At 31.0% G+C, this 21810-nt stretch overlaps 1 protein-coding gene across 1 annotated transcript in view; it reads left to right on the top strand.

Moving 5' to 3' along the window:
- LOC107365030 (uncharacterized) overlaps positions 1 to 21810 on the top strand; it is a 43583-nt gene that overhangs the window by 10737 nt on the left and 11036 nt on the right. Inside the window, exons 2-3 of the mRNA XM_015932499.3 lie at positions 10568 to 10703; positions 19854 to 20013. Coding sequence (XP_015787985.1) covers positions 10568 to 10703; positions 19854 to 20013 — 296 coding nt within the window. The remainder of the gene's footprint in view (positions 1 to 10567; positions 10704 to 19853; positions 20014 to 21810) is intronic.

The following is a 21810-nucleotide window of genomic DNA, read 5'->3' as shown; positions in this document are numbered from 1 at the left end:
TGTAAACAAGCTTCTGTGAGAAGTAAAGGAAATGATTTGCATAGAAAACTGTTTTTCTTCACTTTACCCTTTAACCAGTCCAAGAATTATTAGCATAGTTTACATTATCAAACCATAATTTAATGAAAATGATGTCAATTTATAAATGATTTAATGGTACAATAATGTTTAAACAGGATAAAGTTTGAAAACCTCGACTATTATCAAAGTCAAACTTATTGTCGTTACGTTTTTCTTTGCCATTTTTTAATAACTTTTCATTTTGTATTCTTTCCATTGCACTTTCATTGATATTTAACTTAATCATTTTTTTGTTTCTCATTAAACGCTTATTTTACTCTTTGCCTTTATTTTGAATTTTTGTGTTTCTTTTAAAATAAATTAATGACTCAATTAAAATAATAATGAGAGCAGTAACGGTGAATCACATGTAAATTGGGCAAACAATCTAATCTAAACAATTAACCAAGTTAAATGGTTTTGTCTTCTTATTAAAATTGCAAATTGTTCATTATAAATATAATCTTTTGAGCAGCAATTTATGCTTGTTTTAATTGGAATATTTTCGTTTCATTATTTGCTATTTTAGTTTTTTGCATTTCGATTCTTTCCAATTTCAATTTCTAATCAAAAGTGAAATTAATATGCGAAATAAATCTTTAAATGTAAGTCGATACATCTGTAAAATGTGACTAAATAGCAACCTGGATCTGAAGAATAGGTTTCCCAACTGTGATCTAATTTATGTTGAGACAACTAGTGCAATTAGTTCCTTCTTGTTAAAGAGTAAGTATGCCCAGCTAAGTAACACTCGTGATTTCTTTCTTATATTTCTTAAAACAATGAGATTATTGCAAATACCTACCGCTGCAATTATAACGCACGAACGGTTGATTCTGCAGATTCGAAAAATGCACTATCGCAGATTGAAGCTGTAAGGTCATTCAAGGTCACTCAATTATTTGACCTCTAACTGACATTTTTAGGTCATTTTCAGAAATTTTTGAAATTTAGCATGCCAGTTAATTTTGGGGCATATTCATAACTCATGTTGTCCAAATGATAGAGATGTTTTCATGGCTTTCAGTTAATTCATTGGTTTTGATTAAAATCCGACGGCAATGTTTTCAATTGGTTGAGATTTGCACTCGCAACATTTTTTCAGTGCATGGCACTTAATTAGCTCCATGAATTAGCAACATGAAAAAAATTGAGTCATCGAAGACGATTTTTAAAGTTGAAAATTGAATAACTGAACACATTAATGAATTAGATGAATTCGTCCAAAAAAGACTTGAAAAAAATTATATGTTGCGTCTTTTGACCGGTAACAGGTATACTGATCTCGATTGAAAACTGAAGATGAAGGGGTTGAACTATTCGACGCGTTCGTTGTTTTGTTTGCGGCTAAATTGCGGGCACTGAACACATAAATGAATTAGATCAACTTGAGATTCTAAGCAATAACAAAACTAAAGTGAACTCGGTAATGACAATGGAAATGATTCAATGTGCTCGATGATTGATGTGTATACAGTCGTGTGGTATTCTACCAAAACGACCAGTTCTGACTACAAATGTATCAGAAAGATTTCGTTTAAAATAATTCACGAGATAAAAGTAATTTATTCTTCGGTTGTGCAATATAAAAACAGGAAAAACAACATCATTCCTAGGACAAACTTCACGTACTCTACTCAAAAACAAACACGTGGAAAAGGATGTTCAACGTTACGAGTTTCTCCAGTCTCAAGATTAGTAACTCTTATAAATACATTGGACATGATGGATCAAATTTGAATTAAACATTGAACAGCAACTGCAATTTGATTTTACCTAGCAGTTGGCCGTTAATAGCCACTATTTGAAAAGTGCCTCCAATTTTCGTTAATAAGTTTATGTTCTCTCAGATACCAAAGTCTAATATTTACGTGAAGTTGCAAGCTTTACCTTTTTAGAAATTCCTTCACCTGTTCAACTCTTCCAGCCCTTCACAGTGCTATTAACATTTCAGCCATAGGTGAGAACTCTATGATATACAGTCAGCAGAATATCCTAAATTGAATTATAAATCCAGATTCTCAAGTAAATTCAAGGTCTTTCAGTTATTTGACCTCTGATAAGTTATCAACCTATCGAACAACTCACTCGATGCGAAAAAGTTTGAATTTTCAGAAAAAGATATTCAAAAGTCAATACGAGGTCAAATAACTGAATGACCTTTCATTTCCTTGAGACGCTGGATTTATGGTTCTTCAATTTTGGGAACTCTGCTGACTAAATACTATACAGATCTGTTACAAATTTTATCAGCATAAATGACCAAAAAAGATAAAAAACAAACAGTACAATTCAAATATGAGTATGAGACATGGTTCATGAGATATTGAATCAAACATAACGCTCATATGACTGAACAGTGAAGATTATTATAAAGTGTAATAAAAACAGTGTACGCTGATAGTTTTACGTGAATTCATACTTTTAGTAAAGATTTAAGTGCCTTCATGACGAGTGTCTTCATTATTTCCTTTCCAAATCAGTGTTTATAATTCGCATCAAACTAAATTTCGGAAACTTCCAATAAATGAGTATAAAAGCTCGTCACTCGATTTTATCAATTAGAATGAATTGGAAAAAACATTTAGAATATACAAATAGCTTCTAAATCTGTTTCACTGGTTAACTCAATAACCTGGAAAAAGAGTTCAATTTCATGCAAATTGGTGAACAATGAGCATTACAAATGGAAAAATATTGATTTCTGTTTTTTTTCTTTCATCAAAACTCTTTTCTATTTTCTCATTGGCATGATATTCTTTCTATTCTCGTCTGCCAGAATAAATACAGAATACAATAAAGTAAAATGAAATATTATACAATAAACAGTTGAAATATAAACCATGAATGAGAATGCAAAATCGTTCAAGAGATGAAGCAAGCAAATTCAATTCAATTAATTAAAATCAATCAATTTGTTGAAAAATGTTGATTCAAAATGAATGTTTGAATCAAATTTCACCAATTTAATTGAAATGAATGCAGTTTCATCTTACAGGTCAACTTGAATTGAAAAGAACGAAGTCCCAGAAAAAAAAGGTGAAACTTTTCAACTTTCCAAATTCACTCTTTCATGTTCATTTTCTGGTGTCATATTTAATCAGTTCAATTGGCTAATCTATTTCTGTCCAGAACAGCCTTTATCAGTCCAATCTGATTGTTTCCATTTTGTTCCCTCAATATCACAATGTTATTATTTTTATCATAATGATAATAATTTATTTGTTATTGTATGGTAATGTTAATGTTATTACGTTCCAAAAGAATAATCTTTGTCTTGATGATAAAAGCTTGTTCCATGCCCATGGTTCACTTGGTTTGCTTGCTAAATGAATAATAATCATAATAATAGTGTCGTTCATTTTGTTGTTGTTGATGATGGTGATGAGAATGATGATGATTTGAGTGAGGATAAAGATGATATCCAAAGTATTACAAAGACTGTAACGAATACGTTGGAGTAAAAGTTTGTCTTTGGTTGATTCAAAGAACAGTTTGTGTGACCAGAAAAGAGTGAAATGTCAATCTTGATCAACAGTCTCGATGGACAGACAATCAGAAATGCAAGATTCTCTAGTTGTTTACCAATCTTCACCTAACTCTCTCTTTCTATTTTTACTCTTCCTACTCATCATCATCTTCATCTTTTTTCTTCATGCTTCGTTTTCTTTGGTCATCTTGTTATTTTTCTGTTTCTTTATTTTTTCTCTCTCTCTCTCTGTCTCTTCTCCTTTCAACTGACTTTGTTTTTGCTCACTTTCTTGTTCTGACTGTTATGCTCATTGATTAAGGATAATTGTCATAAGAATCCTTTAAATGCATTATTTTAACTTGGAAAAACTCATTTCCTTCAACAATGATTTGATGATATTGTCCAACAAAGTAATGAGATTTATCATAATCATCATCATCATTGACTCAAGTCCAGTTGTAATGGCTCATAAATGGCAATGGATTGTTGACATTTTCAGTCTTCTTTAATATTGTAACTCTAACCAACTTGGTTTATTAGTTCAATGTCCGTCACAAGTTGTCTGCTGCATTAAGTTGCTAAAGATGAGAGTTGTGATTAAAAATACTTATTTGGGTAACACAAGGCAACAATAAATGACCCTTCAGGTGTTGCAATCATAATCATTCTCTTTTCTGTCCAAGTATTTTCCAAGTTAAAATAATCCAATTAAATTGAACTCGAAACGAAACGAATTTGCAACGAAATTGAAAAATATTTTTATTCTCCAGTTCGATCGCTGTGTATTATCCTGAAAACTGTCACCTTTATCAACTCATTTAAAGCTTGTTAACTTGATTAGTTTATCTTGACCATTTCTAAACATTTCAATCATTTTTGTTTTTCCTCTTCAATTGCAATCACTTTACAAAACGGTAATCAAATTGATTTGCCAATATGTCAACTCGTTTTTATTCATTGTGTCCAGTTGGTTTGAATCAACAAAAGAAAATGAAATTCAGAAGCGCAACAGAAAATAAAAGGCAAAAACATACTGAGATTGAATGTTGAATTGATTTACCTTGAGGCTTTACCTTGTCTCTTTCAAATCTCTTCAGGTCCATCAGACTTGAAGACCAAAGACCTTGAAGCCTTTCCAGAGTTGATATAACTGAATCACAGTTTTTCCCTTCTTTTAACCTTCCAAGTTATTCTTTCACTTATTTTCTTGCCTCCCTTGAGCATCATCCTTTTACATTTAATATCATCCATCTGACCCTTAACAACACTAAAACTCATTCTTTACCCTTCCAAGGCAACCTTACTTGCAGCATTACTTTTTGTTTTACCATGCATTATTCACATAAAATCTGACATTATTTTCCATATTGAGAGACAAGAAAATGATCTTGCATTTTCCAGTCTTCTTTTACCTAAAAAACTCAACAAAGAGCTTCTTCTTTTCCTTTTGCAAATCAAATCAAAATTTCTTGAATTATGTTAATTGAGTTAGAAAGTTCTTGAAATCAAGTGAACATTTCGACTAAAGTTTCAAAGAGAAAAAAGTCAAACATGAAAAATGAATTGATAAAAGTTGATTGAACAACATGTTTTTTTAGAAATGAATTTTCTTGTTATTCAACCAAATTGAAGCATCAAATTTCATTTCCATCTTCTTGCAGTCTTCCGTTCAATTATTATCATTAAGAAGATTATCAAATGAGGTCAAAAAGTCAAGTGCAGTAAAGAGATCAAATTGGCTCCATTGATGAGCAAAGTTGAACACGTTTTGCACTCAGTCAAAGTAAACGAAATAAACAGCTCAAATATAAGTAAATAAAGGAAAAGGGTAAAAATGGCGAACAAGAATAAAAAGCAAAGTAGAAAAAAGCATATCGAGAAAGTAAAAGAGAAAGAGAATAGAGTCGAAAAAAGAGAAGAAAAAAGTCGAGAATGGTTTCAATTGGTGTCAAGAGACGATCAATCCAATTTACCTGATTCATTATAATGATGATAATGATGGAAGAGAAAGTGGAAGGTAAAAAAAACATGGACGAAGGAAGAGGTAAATGAATAAAAGAAAGTAAATCAAATGGATAGCATTTCATTGATATCATTATTGATGAAAGATTCATGAAGAACAGGAAAATATTTCAACATTGAGATGAGTTTCAATGTTGAAGAGTTTTGTAAATATCTTCCCTTTCAGTTCAACTCATTTCTCATTCATTTAAAACATTGAAAACTCAACATTCGCATGTTGCACTGAACACAATTTTTTTCGTTTTTCCACAAGCTTAACATTACCAGTAGTTGAACCTCTAAAGCCCAAGAAATTTATCAAGTGGCAGTAGCATAGTGCAGATGCAATCATCTCATCATTTTTAATCATCGTCGAGTTGACATCGAACAATATCAATTTTGGTTTCAAAGAAAAGCATCAGAAGCTTATTAATATTATTTAAAACGTTGTTCCAGAAATCTATTACAGAAGCAACAGATGATAAGTTGACAAACATTGGTTGATTTATTCGCAAAAATAGTCTTGAAAAGGAAAATACGTTTGTGATGGAATTTAAATTTTAGGACAATTTTTCGACTTTTATCTTTGCTTCTGTAAATTTTATCAAATCAAAAACTGATTCAATTTATTCTTGTCCACTGTCCAAAACTGGAACTGGTATAGTTTAAATTTCATTTGGCAATGCGCTTCGAACAATTATCACTTCTGAAACCATCGAAAAAACTTAGGCTCAAAATGCAAGAAATAAATTGATGGTAAAACTTTTGACCCTTAATGTACATCAAGATGCGAAAAGTGGAAAAAAGTAAACATGGAATACAGTCCATTAAGTAGTTTACCTTTTGTATTCAGATGATGATGATGGTGATGCTGATGAAGATGATGATGAAAAGTTGCTCCAATTTTCTCATTGGACTCTTGAGGAAATGATGCGTGTACTTTTTTTACCAAAGCAATTAATTTGCTCAACAAATTACATTCTCTACTCTTGGCTATATTCACATACTTGTTTCCATGCAACCTGCCAATGCCTTTAATCAACTTGCCATTGTAATGTGTTATACTTGATTGGCAAGATTCATGGGTTTCCATATGCAAATGATAATGGCTTTTATTAGTAAACTGAGAAACACACAGTTCAAGCAAAGCAAATGTTGGAGTGCATCGTGGGTGTGAAAATTCGAATTTTTTCTTTTCTCTGGTCAAATTTCGATCGTTACGATTCTCCATTTTTCTCATGGTTGTCTGGACGATCAAGTTCAATTTAGAATTGCCTTTTCCATCCTATGCTCCACGCTCTTTCCGATCAAGATAATGACGAGAAAACGGTTTAATAGACTATTAATAGTTTCATGTTTCATGTTTCATAATTGAATGATAATAATTACATTGACAGGTTCACTTATCCTACACAATTTACACATTATAAGGTTCACCAAGTTTAACTCTTCTCGAAGCTCTATGTTTACAACCTTTTCATAATCAATTGACTCATTTACTTTAATCTCAACAAGCAGCTGTGCAAATGTACAAATTTGCTCGAAAATAATGACTAAACGAAATCATTTGCAAGACTTTTGTTCAATGAATAATGTTCATCAAATCAACTTCATTGGAAGCGAAAAGAATTTCTTGAAAAATCATTTTTCCAACAGAAAGTTCGAACATAAGTTTAGTTTCTCCAAAATTTGAGCAAATTCTTGTTGTCTTTTGTACTAGAAATGTTTCAAAGTAAATCCATGAGAAAAGTGCATTGGAGCGAGTTCAATGTCGAATCTGTTGAAAGAGGAAAAATTACTGTCAACTTGTTCCATCAGTTTGCTCTAGATTGAGTCATCTTTGATGATGCATTATTGTACAAGTCAAAGTTTCAAGTGATAACAAAAACATTAACATTGTTTGCTAGAGCAATGATTTAACCTTTGGAAACTTGTCGAAGTGATGACAACAATAAAGGTGAAAATTGTTTTCATCCGCATTGTTGATTCAATTGTTAAAGTACTTATTTTGTGTCAAAGATTTGAATGAAATGCAAGAAGCAGGCAAGAGAGAGAAATAAGAACGTTAAAGGTTTAGCAAAATAGAAAATTCCCAAGTGAACTTTATTCTGCTCAGAAATGGAGAGAAAATGTTAAGGTTCAATTTCAATTCATACCTGGTTGATTAAACTCTTGTGTTTGTGTAAACTTGCATTGAAAATTCATCTTTTTTTTCTCTTCGCTTTAAACTTTTCTCTCTCTTCCTTCCTTTTGATTTATTTAGTTTATCCTGAGCGATGATATTACAACTCAAATTGATGTTTTGCATGTCAACCAACATGGATAATGCAATATTAAAGTACCTCGGAATTGAGAAAAAATTGTAAACTTGGAAAAGAAGAGAAGAAAAAAGGAAGAAAAAAAAAGTTCATTTTCTTTCAGTCAAACGAACTTGAATAAGTTTACAGATTTCAGAGTATCTTGTTTATTCAATAACGATATTTATGCGTTTACACAAATTCATATTTTGGTTCAACTTTGGAATGAAAAAAAGTTCTGTAATCTCAATTGATTAATTTCGTGACAATTTTTTTCTCAACTTGAAACTCTTTTTATACCTTGACCAGCCTACTTTCAGTCAATCATTTCGAGTTCAACAGTTTACATTCCAAGCGAGAAAAACATTAACCATTATTAACATGAAATTTGAAGCATTTAAATTGATATTTCTTTTTGCTCTTTTCATGTTTAGTGATGGAAAATGTTTGAAAGTTTATTCGCTAAATTCATTGTTCATCCACTTATTTCTTTTGTTTCTGTCCTTGACTGTCTTTTCATGTTCACTGAACCTTTATTCAACTGATTGATTCACATTATAAATTCTGTTCTGTTCAACTATTGAAGATGCCAAGTAAAAATGATGAACAAAAAAGGAAAGGTTGAAAGGTAAACACTTGAAAGAATCAAGGAAAACACTCATATATCGCTCCATTTATCTTTTCATGGATAAAGAAATAGACACAAAAATATCACCTTTTAAAGTTTTCATCTTGTTTCATCACATTCATTCTTATTACTCTGCCCATTATCTTGAAATGTAACATGTTATATAAGACTATCTCATGTTTATCCTCTTATTTTTGGTTAAATATTTTCATCTTCTTTTCCTTTTACCTTTTCTTTTTTTTCATTCAATGATGACATTTACAGCGAGTCCATAAGTCCATGATAGTCAATGAACTTTAGCTAAGCAACCAGAAGCTCCAAGAATTTAGGCTCGAAATGAAGAGGTTAAAAACAAGTAATAATGGAAAAGAAGAAAAAAAAGTTTAATGAAAAAAAAGACTTTTCTTTTTGATGATAAACAATTCCAACATCGTAAAAACGTCAAGCAGGCTCAGGTAGAGTAATGAGTTTGTATTTGTTTCAAAGGTGTAATTTCATTATTTCAATCCACATGAACTTTCAACAAACTAAATGCTTCAACGAAAAGTGCAAAGTTTAAACGAACAAATTCATTCCCATTATTATGCATATTTTTTGTGTCTAATTTAAAATTTTACTAAAGGTTAATTGTGTTCAAATTTTGTTCTGCTGATTACGATAAATTCAATCGAAATCGAAAAGAATCTTAATCTCAAGACTATCTTCAAGCAAAAAATTAAAAATATCAGCTTTCACTTTCATCGCTTTCATTTCTTGCCAAAACCATTTGCACTCCCTGGACCTCTTTCCCTGTTAATAAAGGGTGACAAATATTTTTCCGATATCAATATTGCGATATGGCAAAAATATCGATAGTTATCAAGATTCATCGCTACTTTACCGAAAAGTAAAATTTGTTTCGATGGACAAGCTAAATATCGATGAATATCTCTAGTCCCAGTCCTTCACTCCCTGTACCAACAAAGTGGGAAGTTGCAAGTCACATTAATCAAATACCTGTAAATATGGGAACAAGTTTAACACAAATATGATTCAAATAAACCAACCTGATAAATATCACAATCATGATACCTTGGTAGGAATCTGAGATTGAATCAAAGACAAACCCCGATTTTATCAGGGAGTTGCAGCTAGCAAAAGTGCTCGGAGTGTGATTTACGTGAATACTAAGTCGATGACTCTGATCGATTTAATAATAAAGAAAGAAAAGTGCTCTTTTTAATCCTCATCCTCTGAAGTTCAGTTGGTTTCTGATAAAATTTTCAGCAAAGCAAAAATTTGAACACAGAAGGTATTCATTTTGTCCGAATTCAATTGCTTGTCTACAAATAAAATTGTATGGGAGGTGAAGTCGTAACATGGGAAAATCCATTCAGCTGTGTTAAATGTTTCAATAGAATATGTGATGGATTCAATCCTTTTTATGATGTTTCTATTTTTTAGATTCTTTTATCTGTTTTATGATGCGAAATGTTTAACCAGTAAAGAGCAATGAATGTTCCAACTGAGAAACAGCTTTTCTGTCTGACTTCATCATGCATGTTTGATAGCAAGCCAAAATGTCTGCATGGAGTTGAGGTTATCACAATAACTGGGAGTGAAATGATATCCAAGATAAATTCAAGTTGAATGGGGCGCCATGAACTCTGGGAGTAAATTTTTTCTCTACACCAAAATATTGTTTCTCCATTCTAGCCTTTTACCTTTTAACCTTTCATGCTCAATTAAATGACCAACGACATTCCTAATGCACAGCAGTTTCAAAGTAAAATGTCATTTTGTGAAATAATTTCAAACTAAATTGAACTTTAGCTGCACATTATACTCGTTATGTGCTACAATTCCAGGTAAACAACTGAATACATTTTCCCAGTCAAAAAAGTTGTTTATGATCCATTTAGCATTCCCGCAGAGTTGAACCAATATTCACACTGTTTATCATGATTATTCTCATTACTTTCAACCTTTAACTTTCATTGTTATTACAATTGTCACATTGGCTTTTATTAATACATTTATCGCAAGAAGAAAAAAAGTTGATTTACTTATTGTTATAAAAAAATTCCAACAATTTTCTCACTTTATACTCATTCATTTTGTCACATCTAGAGAGCATCCAGCCTGTGAGTATGGTTATGTCAGAATCCATGAAAAACAAACCAGGAAACCTGCCAATGCATCAACTCTTCCTGTTGCAACAACACAAGATACTTCAAATTTTGGTAAATTTTGTGGACAACTTATGGTAAGAAGTCGCTGCAAAAAAAGGAAAAGAAAAAAATTTACTTTTTTCGAATCTTTTTTTCTCATAAAATCATCATTTTCCATTTCGAACCAAGTTTATTGGTTCAACAGGAAACTTTTGCTTTACCAGTTTCCTGTTCAACTTTTACTTGGAAATGTGAATTTCTGTCAATTGCCAATATAAGACGAGTTTGAATGTTGTTTTATCATTAACATAATAGTGCAACATTTTCATTACTTCAGGTGATGCAGAAAATTGAGTTTATATAAGAAGATTGAATAAATGAGAATAAGCATGATGTGATGATGATGATGATGGTTGGTATTATTAAAGTGATGGTAATCGAAATGGTCACTACATTGATTACAATTCTGTAACCTTAAAAGTGTATTATTTGATTATCATTTACTTTATCCTCTTCAATTGACCATATCAATCAAGGTGAATAAGGACAAGACTCTTTTCACACAATTTCACCTTTAATTTACCTTCTTCTCTTATACTCTCATCTCTTCAACTTGCTCATCTTTTCCCCTTCAATTGTCATTTATTCAATTTTATCGTTACTATTTTATCCTTAAACAACAACATTATCATGGAAAAGTTGAACAAAATCATCAAAATCATTGATACAAACACTTATCTAATTTTGTTTTTCCTTCACTTGTTTCACTCTTCTTGACCAATCAAAGCCATCGTAAAGAGCATAAAGTTTAAAAGTGATTTTCTTCATCTTCTATTTATACTCATTCCCTGCCAACAGAATTTTCAAAAGGCTCAAATTTTTCACAATTTATTATTCGAATTTGGATTTTGAAAAAATGTCAATTTTTATCATTCCCTGTCAAGTTGAGAAAAGTGATTTTGTGAAAAGAAAATTTCGAAATAGATTTCTAAAGAGATTCAAATTTTCCAAGTTTGATGCGGTAATAATTGACCGCAATCGTTTATTAATGAATTATGATTTTAATCAAAATAAATTGTTCCATCATTTATTTTCATCTTTCACTTTTGTGTGCATAATAAGAGCTCGAGTATCAGTTTTTAGCATTTAAACTTGTATCATCATTTAATCATTACTAACGCTTCTTTCCATCATTGCCTGATGCTTCTTGAAAATGCTTCATCCTTCATCATCATTATCATCATCATTTATCCATCCAAGTGGTTCATAGTTATGTCCTGTTGTAAGCAATGGAAGGCAGTGAAATATAAAAAAAGATTATTTGATAAATGATGATGCTGATAATGATGATTCGTGATGAAGATTATTTTGTGATACTTGAATGGATGAGTGTTGAGAAAAGAATGTTTCACCGAAATCAATGTTGTCTGGTGAAACAAGTCCAAGTAGCACATTTGTTTCTTTGCCTTTCCTCAGCAAGAAGTTCAACATTTTTCCTCTGTTGATGAACCTAAAGTGAGTAAAGTGAACAGTCGAGACACTGAAACATGAATGCGTAAGAAGCACACTTGAAGACAAAGCATCGAGAAAAAAGTCTTGAAACCTTTTTCCTTCTTCATTGGAATTTTGCATTCCCAGTTTACATGCTATCAATCAAGTTCAACCTCTAGCTGGACTAGAATGCCAGGATAACAGATGAATGCTCAAAAATGTAACAATATTTCCATTACATTGACAGGAAAATGTATCTGGTTAAAGAGAAGAAAACTTTTTTTTTCTTCTTTCAACAAAATTCCGCAATAAGTATTGAAGAGTAATGAAAGCATCGACCGAGAGAAATGTTGCTTTTGAGCGCAAAGGCCAAACAAAATGTAATCAAGTTGACAAGAAAACTGGATTGATTGTCGAACCAAGAATTTGACAAATTCCAAGAGAAAAGTCGATAAAACTCTAATCGCATTCTTGAAGGGAGTAAAAGTGTCCAGAAAATGTTCAACTCGAACAATGAAAGTTGCAAAAACTAACAGAAAAGGTTGCAACTTTCATTGTTCCAAAGCATAATTATCATCATTATTATCATACCTTACAGCATATTAGCCAGTTAATGTGATAAATATTACTCCCAGTCATTGATTTTCGAGTTTCTCTTTTCTCTCTTTTTTTTGCTTCCATTCAAAGTTGGCCAAATTTTTCCCTTTTTCCCCTTCATTCTGTTTTACCACAGTAAACACTTTACTCATCTCTTTTCAATAATTGATGAACTATTTTTTGTCTCATAGAATCAATTCAACAATTCATTTATCACTATTATTAAACAATTAGAGGTTTTTCATTCTTCACTTTTCAGTCAGTTGGCGGCTGAGTAGAAATGGGTTGAGAGAGGAGAGGAAAGAAAAAGAAAGAAGACTGAAAATGGAATGAAACTTTTCACCAGATAATAAATGAATATTATTCTCATTCATCATCAGCTTACTTTTGATGATGATTTTTGCATTTATCAAACCTTCTGTTTCATTTCAACCTTTTTTTTCCTTCACAAGATTTCAGTTTAATGTTGTTAAGCTTTTGCTTCATTAAAAGGAAAGAGTAAAATTGGTGAAAAAAAGTTATTGAAATTTATTGCGATTCCATTTGTTTTTCTGGTTTTCCATTTTTCTGTTTGTTCTCATTATCATTTACCATGAAAGATTGGTTTACTTTTTGCTCGGCCAAGCTGTAACCTTAAAGGTGGTAAAGTGAAACTGGTGGAAATTGGTTAATCCAATAATCTGTGACAGTCCCAATTGAGGAAACTCTGATGGAATTTTAATTTTCGATTTTTTTTCTCTTTGCTTTGTCAGTCAACTTGAAAGAGTTGAGAGTGAAATTAGTACATGGAACAAATGCTAGTGCAAAGGGAAGAGAAGAATAATTTAACTTTTTTTCTCTTCTGCAGATTCTTTCTATTGTTTCTTTATCGTCGCAATTGAATCTTCATTTCAATTGATCTATCATGTTTAACTGTTTAAATTCAATCCGAGTTTCTTCCTTTTCCACTGAAAACTATTTCTCACAAGTGTGTGTTGTCTGTGGTTAGACAATTGAATTGAATTATCTGATCGGGCAAAGTTGGATGAGAAACGAGTGATAAATAGATTTATGATAACATAATTATGATAAATGTCTTGAAGTTGCATCATGGTAAATTCAATGAAATAATTGAATTTTCATTTTGAAACAATGAAACTTGGACTGAGGAAAAGAAAACACTTTTCCATTAATCGTCATAGTTTGTATGTCAACGAAATCATTAATCAATCAACTGTTTAAAATGGATTTATATTTTATATTTTGATCATTCACAAGTTCCCATGATTTTACCAATAAACTGAATTTCGAAAGTTCAAAGTTTAAAATATTTCTCAAAAGCATCAATCGGAAATGTTCATTTTTAGCAATTTTTCTATTCAAAGAGAATCAATCGATTTCGGAATCAATTTCTTTAATAAAATCTCTTATTACGAGTTTAGTCAAATTTTCTCGAGATTGGTTTTCTCATAATTGCAAAGTGATACATTCATTGAGAAATTTTCAGGATCAAAGTATTGAAGTGGAATCGGAATAAAAGACAAACAAGGTGCTCATTTGCTTGCTAAATGAATTCTCATAGGTTTGTTCATGAACGAGTTCATTCGAAAGTAACAAGGCAAACCTTTAAATTCAATTTGATCTTATTTGTTACTAACAAAGCAAAATAACAAACTCAGTTTGATAATTGGATAACTAAGATTCAACTATGATTATGAATACAAAGTAAGAATAACTTTTTAATTTCACAGCTAATCTCATAAACAGAATAGGCTTATGAATGTCGTTAACAGATTGAATTTTCTCAGAAATTAGTATTCAAGTTGCTGTATTCTCTTTGAACCTTCATTCAACTTCACTATTTGCACGATTTCAAAAAGTCATAGACTTAGCACTTTGAAAGGTATTCTTTCACTAAAAAAAGAGTCCAAAAATGAGAAAAACTTAATTTTCTATTCTTTAATTAGAAAGTCGCGGAAAATGGAAAATGACTAAAATGAAGTCTTTCAATGGATCATCCATTTTCACTTTCGCATAAAACCAAGCTTCCAAAAGTATTTGATGATCAAAAATAAGAATAATTGAGTTTTGTCTGACCAAGCTGGCATCTAAGACTCGAAACTCGAAATATTGTTTATTCAAAGTTATTTCTAGACATTTCTAGTATGAGATTTGAGCATATGAACGATCCTTATCGTCATCAAGAGCGTATAAATGATAATGACAACAAAATAATTGAACTAAATAACTTGCAGCTCAAGATGTTGTTCAAGTATTAGTTCAAGAAGGAAAGTCTGATCGAAGTGAGAGTAAGAAAATAGATAGAAACTGTAGTGTCAAGAATATTTTGAGAGAAGAGAAAAAAGGAGAGAAAATGTGAAGAGAAGAAAAAAGTTGCAATAATATTGATGATTCAATGTTGTCCAGAGTTTCTATTACCTTGAACAATTTCTTTTCCACTCTTTACACGCTCTTCCAATTTTGTCTCAATTCATTTTCTCACTTTGATATATTAACCAACTTTTTCTTTCCTCCTCTTCTCAGCAACAATTTGTCCATCAACATTTTCCCTCATTTTTCTTGCTTCTTCTTTCATTCCTCAACACTTCACCTCATTTAGGAAAAGAAATGTTGAAGCATTGAAAAGGAGGGCGAACACTGTGTTGAAGTAAATCAACAACTTTTAACATGAGAAATTTGTTGAGAGAGAGAGAATGGAAAATATTGGATGAAAAGGAAAACTAAAAGGAAATGATCATGATCATGATAAAAGGTGTATGATACTATTGAATAATATTGACTTTGCAATAAAAGGCAAACAAAAAAAGGCAAAGCAAATGGTGATCTATTTTCACTGTAAACATGAATATACTCTGACTGTTGTTTCAACTTTTATCATGCAAATAGCTGGATATTTTAGCTGAATTACTACTTTGCAATGGATGTTTCCATTCATTCCATTCTTGCCATTCTTTTCATACTTTCCATTTTTACTTTATCATTCCGCTTTCCCTGCTTGTTCAATGTTTACTTATTCAGACTTTCGATTCTAATCTGCTCATTGGACTGAACAAAGTTGAAACATTAAAACTCGTGGATTTTCAACTTTCAAATTCTAAACAGATTCATCAATCTTGCAATTTCAATTTTTTATCCTTGTATGTCTATGAAATGAAAAGCAAAAATTGAAATGCTTGCTGCAGTATGAACAATTGCTTTCATATTTTCGTACAGTCACAGAATCAAACAATGAAATTACCAATGAGAAATTTTCGCAAGAAAAGTCACTAAAATCTTTACATTCGTTTCTGTTAGTTTAAGAGCTTAGTGAGTTTTTGATAATCGGTTAATTGAAACTAAATAAATATGGTTAACTTTTGTATTAAGGCCTCAACAAGTCTGCGACTTAAACAGATTCAGCTTACTGATCGATTTTCTTCATTGACGTTGAATCTCTGGGTCTGTATAGTCTTTTTAACGGTTTGATGAAGAGGTTGAACTGGCGGCATCAACTGAAAAAATTCACTGACAGTGGACTTTATGTGATTTGAGATTTTAGGTTTTAGTTTTTGCAAAAGATTCTGCACATAATGGCTTTGTTAGAGAAGCTGAACTGGAAATGTTTCCCTCAATACATAAAGTCCACAAGCCACAAGATAGTCCATCTTTGATGCTCTCTTTACATCGAAGTCGCCAGCTTGACATGAGTCAGACCAACATTGCCATTAAAATGTAGAAACCTAGATGTCAAATATCTATGAAAAAAATTTAATTTCGATCATTTGAAATAGATTTCGATCAATTGCCTTGTTTTTCTGATGCATTTTGAAATATTTTCCTCTGAATTTACTAGCAGACATTCGATAGACAATTTACCCCATCTCTTCACTAGAAACTTTCTTGCAGCATTGAATGAACATTGAAAAACACTGGGAATGAAAGGTTGTGAAGTTTCATCTTGAATAATTATTTTCATCGTGATTGATGTTTTGTACAGTTTATGTTTATTTATTCAGAAAAGATAACATTTTCTGGTTCACTTTTGAAACTTCTAATTGTAGAAAGAAAAAAATCGAAAATATCGATCAAAATTTCACTCTTTCCATTAGACGAATCCCTGAATCTGAAAGCAAGAATTTTTGACAAGTTGATTGTTGAGAAGTTTTCGGAAACACGAAAAGTTGATGCAAGACTGGAAAAATATTCTCGGCGAAAAAATAAAGAGCAAAAAAATGAAGAATAAAAATAAATTTGTAAAAATAACTTTTTTCCCTCCCAGTTGATAACTTGTCTTTTCATCATTTTTTGTGTTCTCTTCACATTTTGTTGTGATTTCTCTCGAGACAATCTTGACTCAACATTATGAGTGAGACACGAAAAAAGAACTTAAAAGAGAAAAAAATTCTCAACATTTTCCAGAAAGAAAAATGAAGAAGAAAACAAAAATGCTAAATTAAAGTACAACTTGATATTAATGAAGCAACTCAATAGCTATGAATTTGGTCACTTGGAGTTGAACAAGTTTCTGTTACAAGATGAAAATGCTTCGATTGTCATCATGTTTGCAGTAAAGAGAAAAAGTTGTTGAGAGAAGAAACTCAGAGAATCAAAACAAAGACAATAATGAGAATCAAATTGATGACAATTGAGTGGCGGAAAACGGAAGTTGCCCAAGTGTAGACAAGAGTGGAAAACTGAGAATTTTATTCTCACTGGTAAAAGTCAAAAGGTAAACTGTTGAGGAATGATGGCGAAGCTCAAGAGATGAACAAATAAAGAGATGAAAGAGCAAAAATGGAAAGTGAAATGATAAAAGGAATGAAGGATGAAAACAAGTATTACATTGAGAATGTCATGTTCATGAATTATTAGACAACAAAGAGTGGTAAATAACATGTTTATATACTTTTGCTACGATACAACAAGAAGTAGACAAAAGGAAGAAAAAAAAGCAAAGCAAAGAAAAAAAAGTAAAATATAAATGAGAAGAAGAAAAAATGTGAGAAAAATGAAAATAAAACTATTTTCTTTTTTCGTTTTGTTCGTTGATCTCTTTATGCCGCTCACCCAACTCACCTATTAATAATTCAATATTCAACTTATTGCTTTTGTTGTTGAACCTAAGCTTTACATTTTTTTCATCAACAATAGTTGCTTGTATCAATGTAATCTTTAATATTGCAATAAATTGTCAACTCAAGAGTTGCAACTGTTTTGATGGTTTCAAGTAAAATGATTGGAAACTCAATTTTTCACTTGAAATTGTTATTCATTTCATCTCGACTCATCATTTACTTGACTTCAACTTGCCAACAACTTCATGTTTCTTCCAGTTCAAGAATAAACTCTAACAAAAACACTTTTCTCAGTTGACCGAAGATGAACATTTATCAAACAATTGGATGACAATTTTTGCTCCTTTTGCGCTTCTCATTCTCTTCTCTTTCCCTTTTCAATTGCAAGTTTCACCATAAATAAATGGACATTTTTCTGGTCATTTTTATTCGCGACGCAAACTTGGCTCAGCAAGATGCTGGATAAAGTCAAAGAATCACAAGAAAATGTCTTTTTCTCTGTCAATATTTCAATCTGATTCTTTCAAATTCTTTATTCCATATTTCATCTTCTGTTGTTCAGCTGATTAATCACTAGTTATTAATGGTCAACTTTTTTCTACTTTCATAATGTTCGATATTCATCATGAAATTGCTGAATTCGACTTTTCGTTTTTTCTTTTTCGCATTGAAATTTCATGTCTAATGAATCGACTTATTAACAATCATTTTCCCTTTTTCCCTGTTCAACTGAGCAAATTGTTTTGATTAAACCTTTTTTTGTGCAAAAAATCTCATTATGAACAGTATACAGTTTAATGCCTTTTAATGGTCAGTTTGATGTTGGTAATTATCATAATCATTATCGCCAAATGAGAGAAAAAAGTTAACGAAATTTTCGTGTTTACAAATTTTCTGTTTAAATGACGTTAAACTTTAATGAACAATTAATGGGCAGCTCATTAGTCCAGAGTGAATCATATCAGATTGAATTTTCAAATCTTTCAACAGAATTGAACAGAAGAGAAATTCATTTACATAATTCAAAGATAATCTTTAAAATAATGAGTTCACTAAATGCTGACAATGGTTGGTTTGGAAAATAAATTTGATTGAAAAAAATTAATTTCATGAAAGAAAATGGAATCTCAGCAAAATCTGTTTTTTGATAATCATGTAAACGACAGGAAAAGGATAAAATTTGCATTTTAACATTTTGATAGAGTTTCACTTTGGATCGATCAACGAGTTTGGCCTTTACTTTACTATTGATCAATTACAGATTCCATTTTTGTTCTTTCAATTTCAGCATTCATGATGCAATTTTTGTTGACGTATCGAAAATGATTGCTATTGTAAAAAGTGTATTTACTTAAACTGATAACAAGAGAAAACAAATGTTATCTCAATTATTAGTTGATTATTACATCTTTTACTCTCTCTCATCTGATGAATGAGCTCAAGTTTGTTGGGAGGCAAAAGTAGGGACAAATAATGAACAAGAAAAGGGATGAAACAAGAAGAAAAACAAAAAAACAAGTTGGGATGAAAATGTTTTCCAATAGAATAATTTGTTATTAACAGCAAGAAATGTATTCTGTATAACCATTCCTATCATCATAACCATCACCATGTTTCTCAGTTGAAAAGATTTATACCTTTACGCTTTTATATTGGTAATTGACGTATACTTTTTTGTTCTCATTCTTAATATACTTCACCTTTTTGCCATCCAACATTACCAACCATTACTTAATTTATCTTTTTGTTTCTCTCTTTTCACTCCCTGTTCTCCTTCCCTGTTCTCCCTCCCTGTTCTCACTCCATGTCGCATTCACTGTTCTCCTTTCCTGTTCTCACTCCCTGTTCAAACTTCATGTTCACATCTTCTGTTCTTTCAACATCATAATTTATCACCTGTATTGGCCATTGGGAATGACCGCTGCTACCACCAACATCAACTTTGAAATAAATTTCAAATCTTGTCTGTCTGCCTGTATATCATTCCATCTCTCTATTGAATCAACTCGCAACTGTCAACGAATTTCCTTGCTCTCTTGTAACAAAACGCTGCATCACTGGAACTGACTTTTGAATCAAATTTTCTTGCATTATAATGGACAGAGCCGAAGAGCCATTTTGTACAGCCAAGGAAATATTTTAACATTATCAATTATACTTCAAGATGGTCGAGCTTTTTTCAGTCAATATTTACCACTTAATATTTATTTAACATACAGATTCCTATCAGCCTCAGCTTTACCTAAGCAACCAACACATTCAGGTGAGTACCGAATTCTTGGATTGAGTTGAAGAAACTTCATTTCAATATTCATTTTCATCGCTAAAGACAATTGAATGTAAAAAGTTTTTCACACAATATTTCAAAATTAGAGTCTTTATCAAGTCAGATTTTGTGTAGCATTTAAAAGATATTGAAAAACTGCTTTGATTATAGCTTTACTTGAAATGTTGGAATTAAATTTGCTCTTTTACTTTTCCATTTTTTCAGTTATTTTATATTTAAAGGTTTATATTAAAAATTTATTCTGATTCATGAGATAATAAGATAGTAGAAAATTGTTATTAGTTTCTTGGTTTTCTTGAGATTCTTCATTCTTTTCTACTTGAAACTCGGAAATCCAACAATTCATCTTGTTGATTTGTTGCAAGACAAAGGAAGAAATGGAAATATGAAAATAAATCTTCTTTAAATTATACAACATTTATTCATAATCTTTACTCCCAGCAGATTATTATTAAATAATTACTTTCCATTTCAATTTTACTTGACTGAATTAAGAATAACTCTTATCAGAGAAAATTTGATTATCAAAGAAAATCGCCTTTAATTTTTAAACATGGTTCATCACTTTTGTCACAATTTCCAATGCAATTTGATTAAATTGAGTGCGAGAAAAGTTTAAGCTCTAAATCTGACTTGAATTTTCGTTAATCAACAGATAATTCAGTTAAGACTTTAGCTCTTTTACTGATCAAGAGTTGAGTATAAAACAATTGAGTGACAAAAGGTTCCCTGCGACTAAATTAAAGAGTCTTTCAGAATGTTTTTTCGTTTTTTCTTTCAATATTCTGCTTTTTTGCTCAAACAAATTGCACACCAAAATAGCGCCTTAAAAATAGTTTCATAAAAAAGTCAATGAATGATGACTAGAAACGCCTCTCAGATTGTTGTCTCTTTTGATTCATGGTTTGTAAGACAATGAGAAATGAATTTATATCTTACGACTTCCCATTCTACTCCCAGTCTATTCTCGAGTGCATTCTTCTCTCATGAATTCTTTTCACCATTCTTCTGTTTTGCAACTCTTTTATTCGAAGTTCATTTTTTTCTACAAAAAATTCAACTGAACCAAACTTAAATGAAACTCTGGATCTTCACCATCTAGTTATTCAACAGTTCAACAATTGATAGCGATACAACTTTTCGTTCGTTTCCAAATTTAATTGCTATCAAAATAAACTCCAATTTTTTTCTCTTCTACAGAACAAAGTTAATTCAGAAAAAAAAGTTATTCAAAACAAAACATGAAGCTTGAGCTCATCTTGGAAATGTTGATATTGTCTTTCTTTTTTCCCATTCTCTCATCAGTTACAGTGAGTTTGTGTTGGCAGTTATAATGAGTTTAGATCGGCTGATCAAGTCTATTAGGTCAAGGGTAAAGATGCATGTTCAAGATCAATTAACTGTTAATGATTGAATGAGTAAAATTGATTAATAACCTTGACCAGCAGGGAAAGTAATAAACATGAGGTCATTCTCATGTCAAAATAATCTGCCTCAATCCAATTGGTGATCGATAAACATGTAATCATGAAGCTCATTATACTAGAAAAGAGAAAAGAGAGAAAAATGCATTTCCAACTTGTATTGATAAACTCTTAATCCATAATGTTGACAATAATCTGTTTTACCTGTTAATACCTTTAATCTTGAATGATTAATAAAGCAAGTTGTAGCATAAAGTATCACCAGCAAATGTAATAATGTAAAGATAATCACGATAATCTGATAAACTTTGTTTATTCATTACAATTTATTCATCCAAGTAAATTGAAA

This window comes from Tetranychus urticae, chromosome 3, assembly GCF_039701765.1.
Source record: "Tetranychus urticae isolate SD_2017Ah chromosome 3, NJAU_TeUrti_SD_1.0, whole genome shotgun sequence".
NCBI lineage: Eukaryota > Metazoa > Arthropoda > Arachnida > Trombidiformes > Tetranychidae > Tetranychus > Tetranychus urticae.
This window is presented reverse-complemented; position numbering and strand designations above follow the sequence as displayed.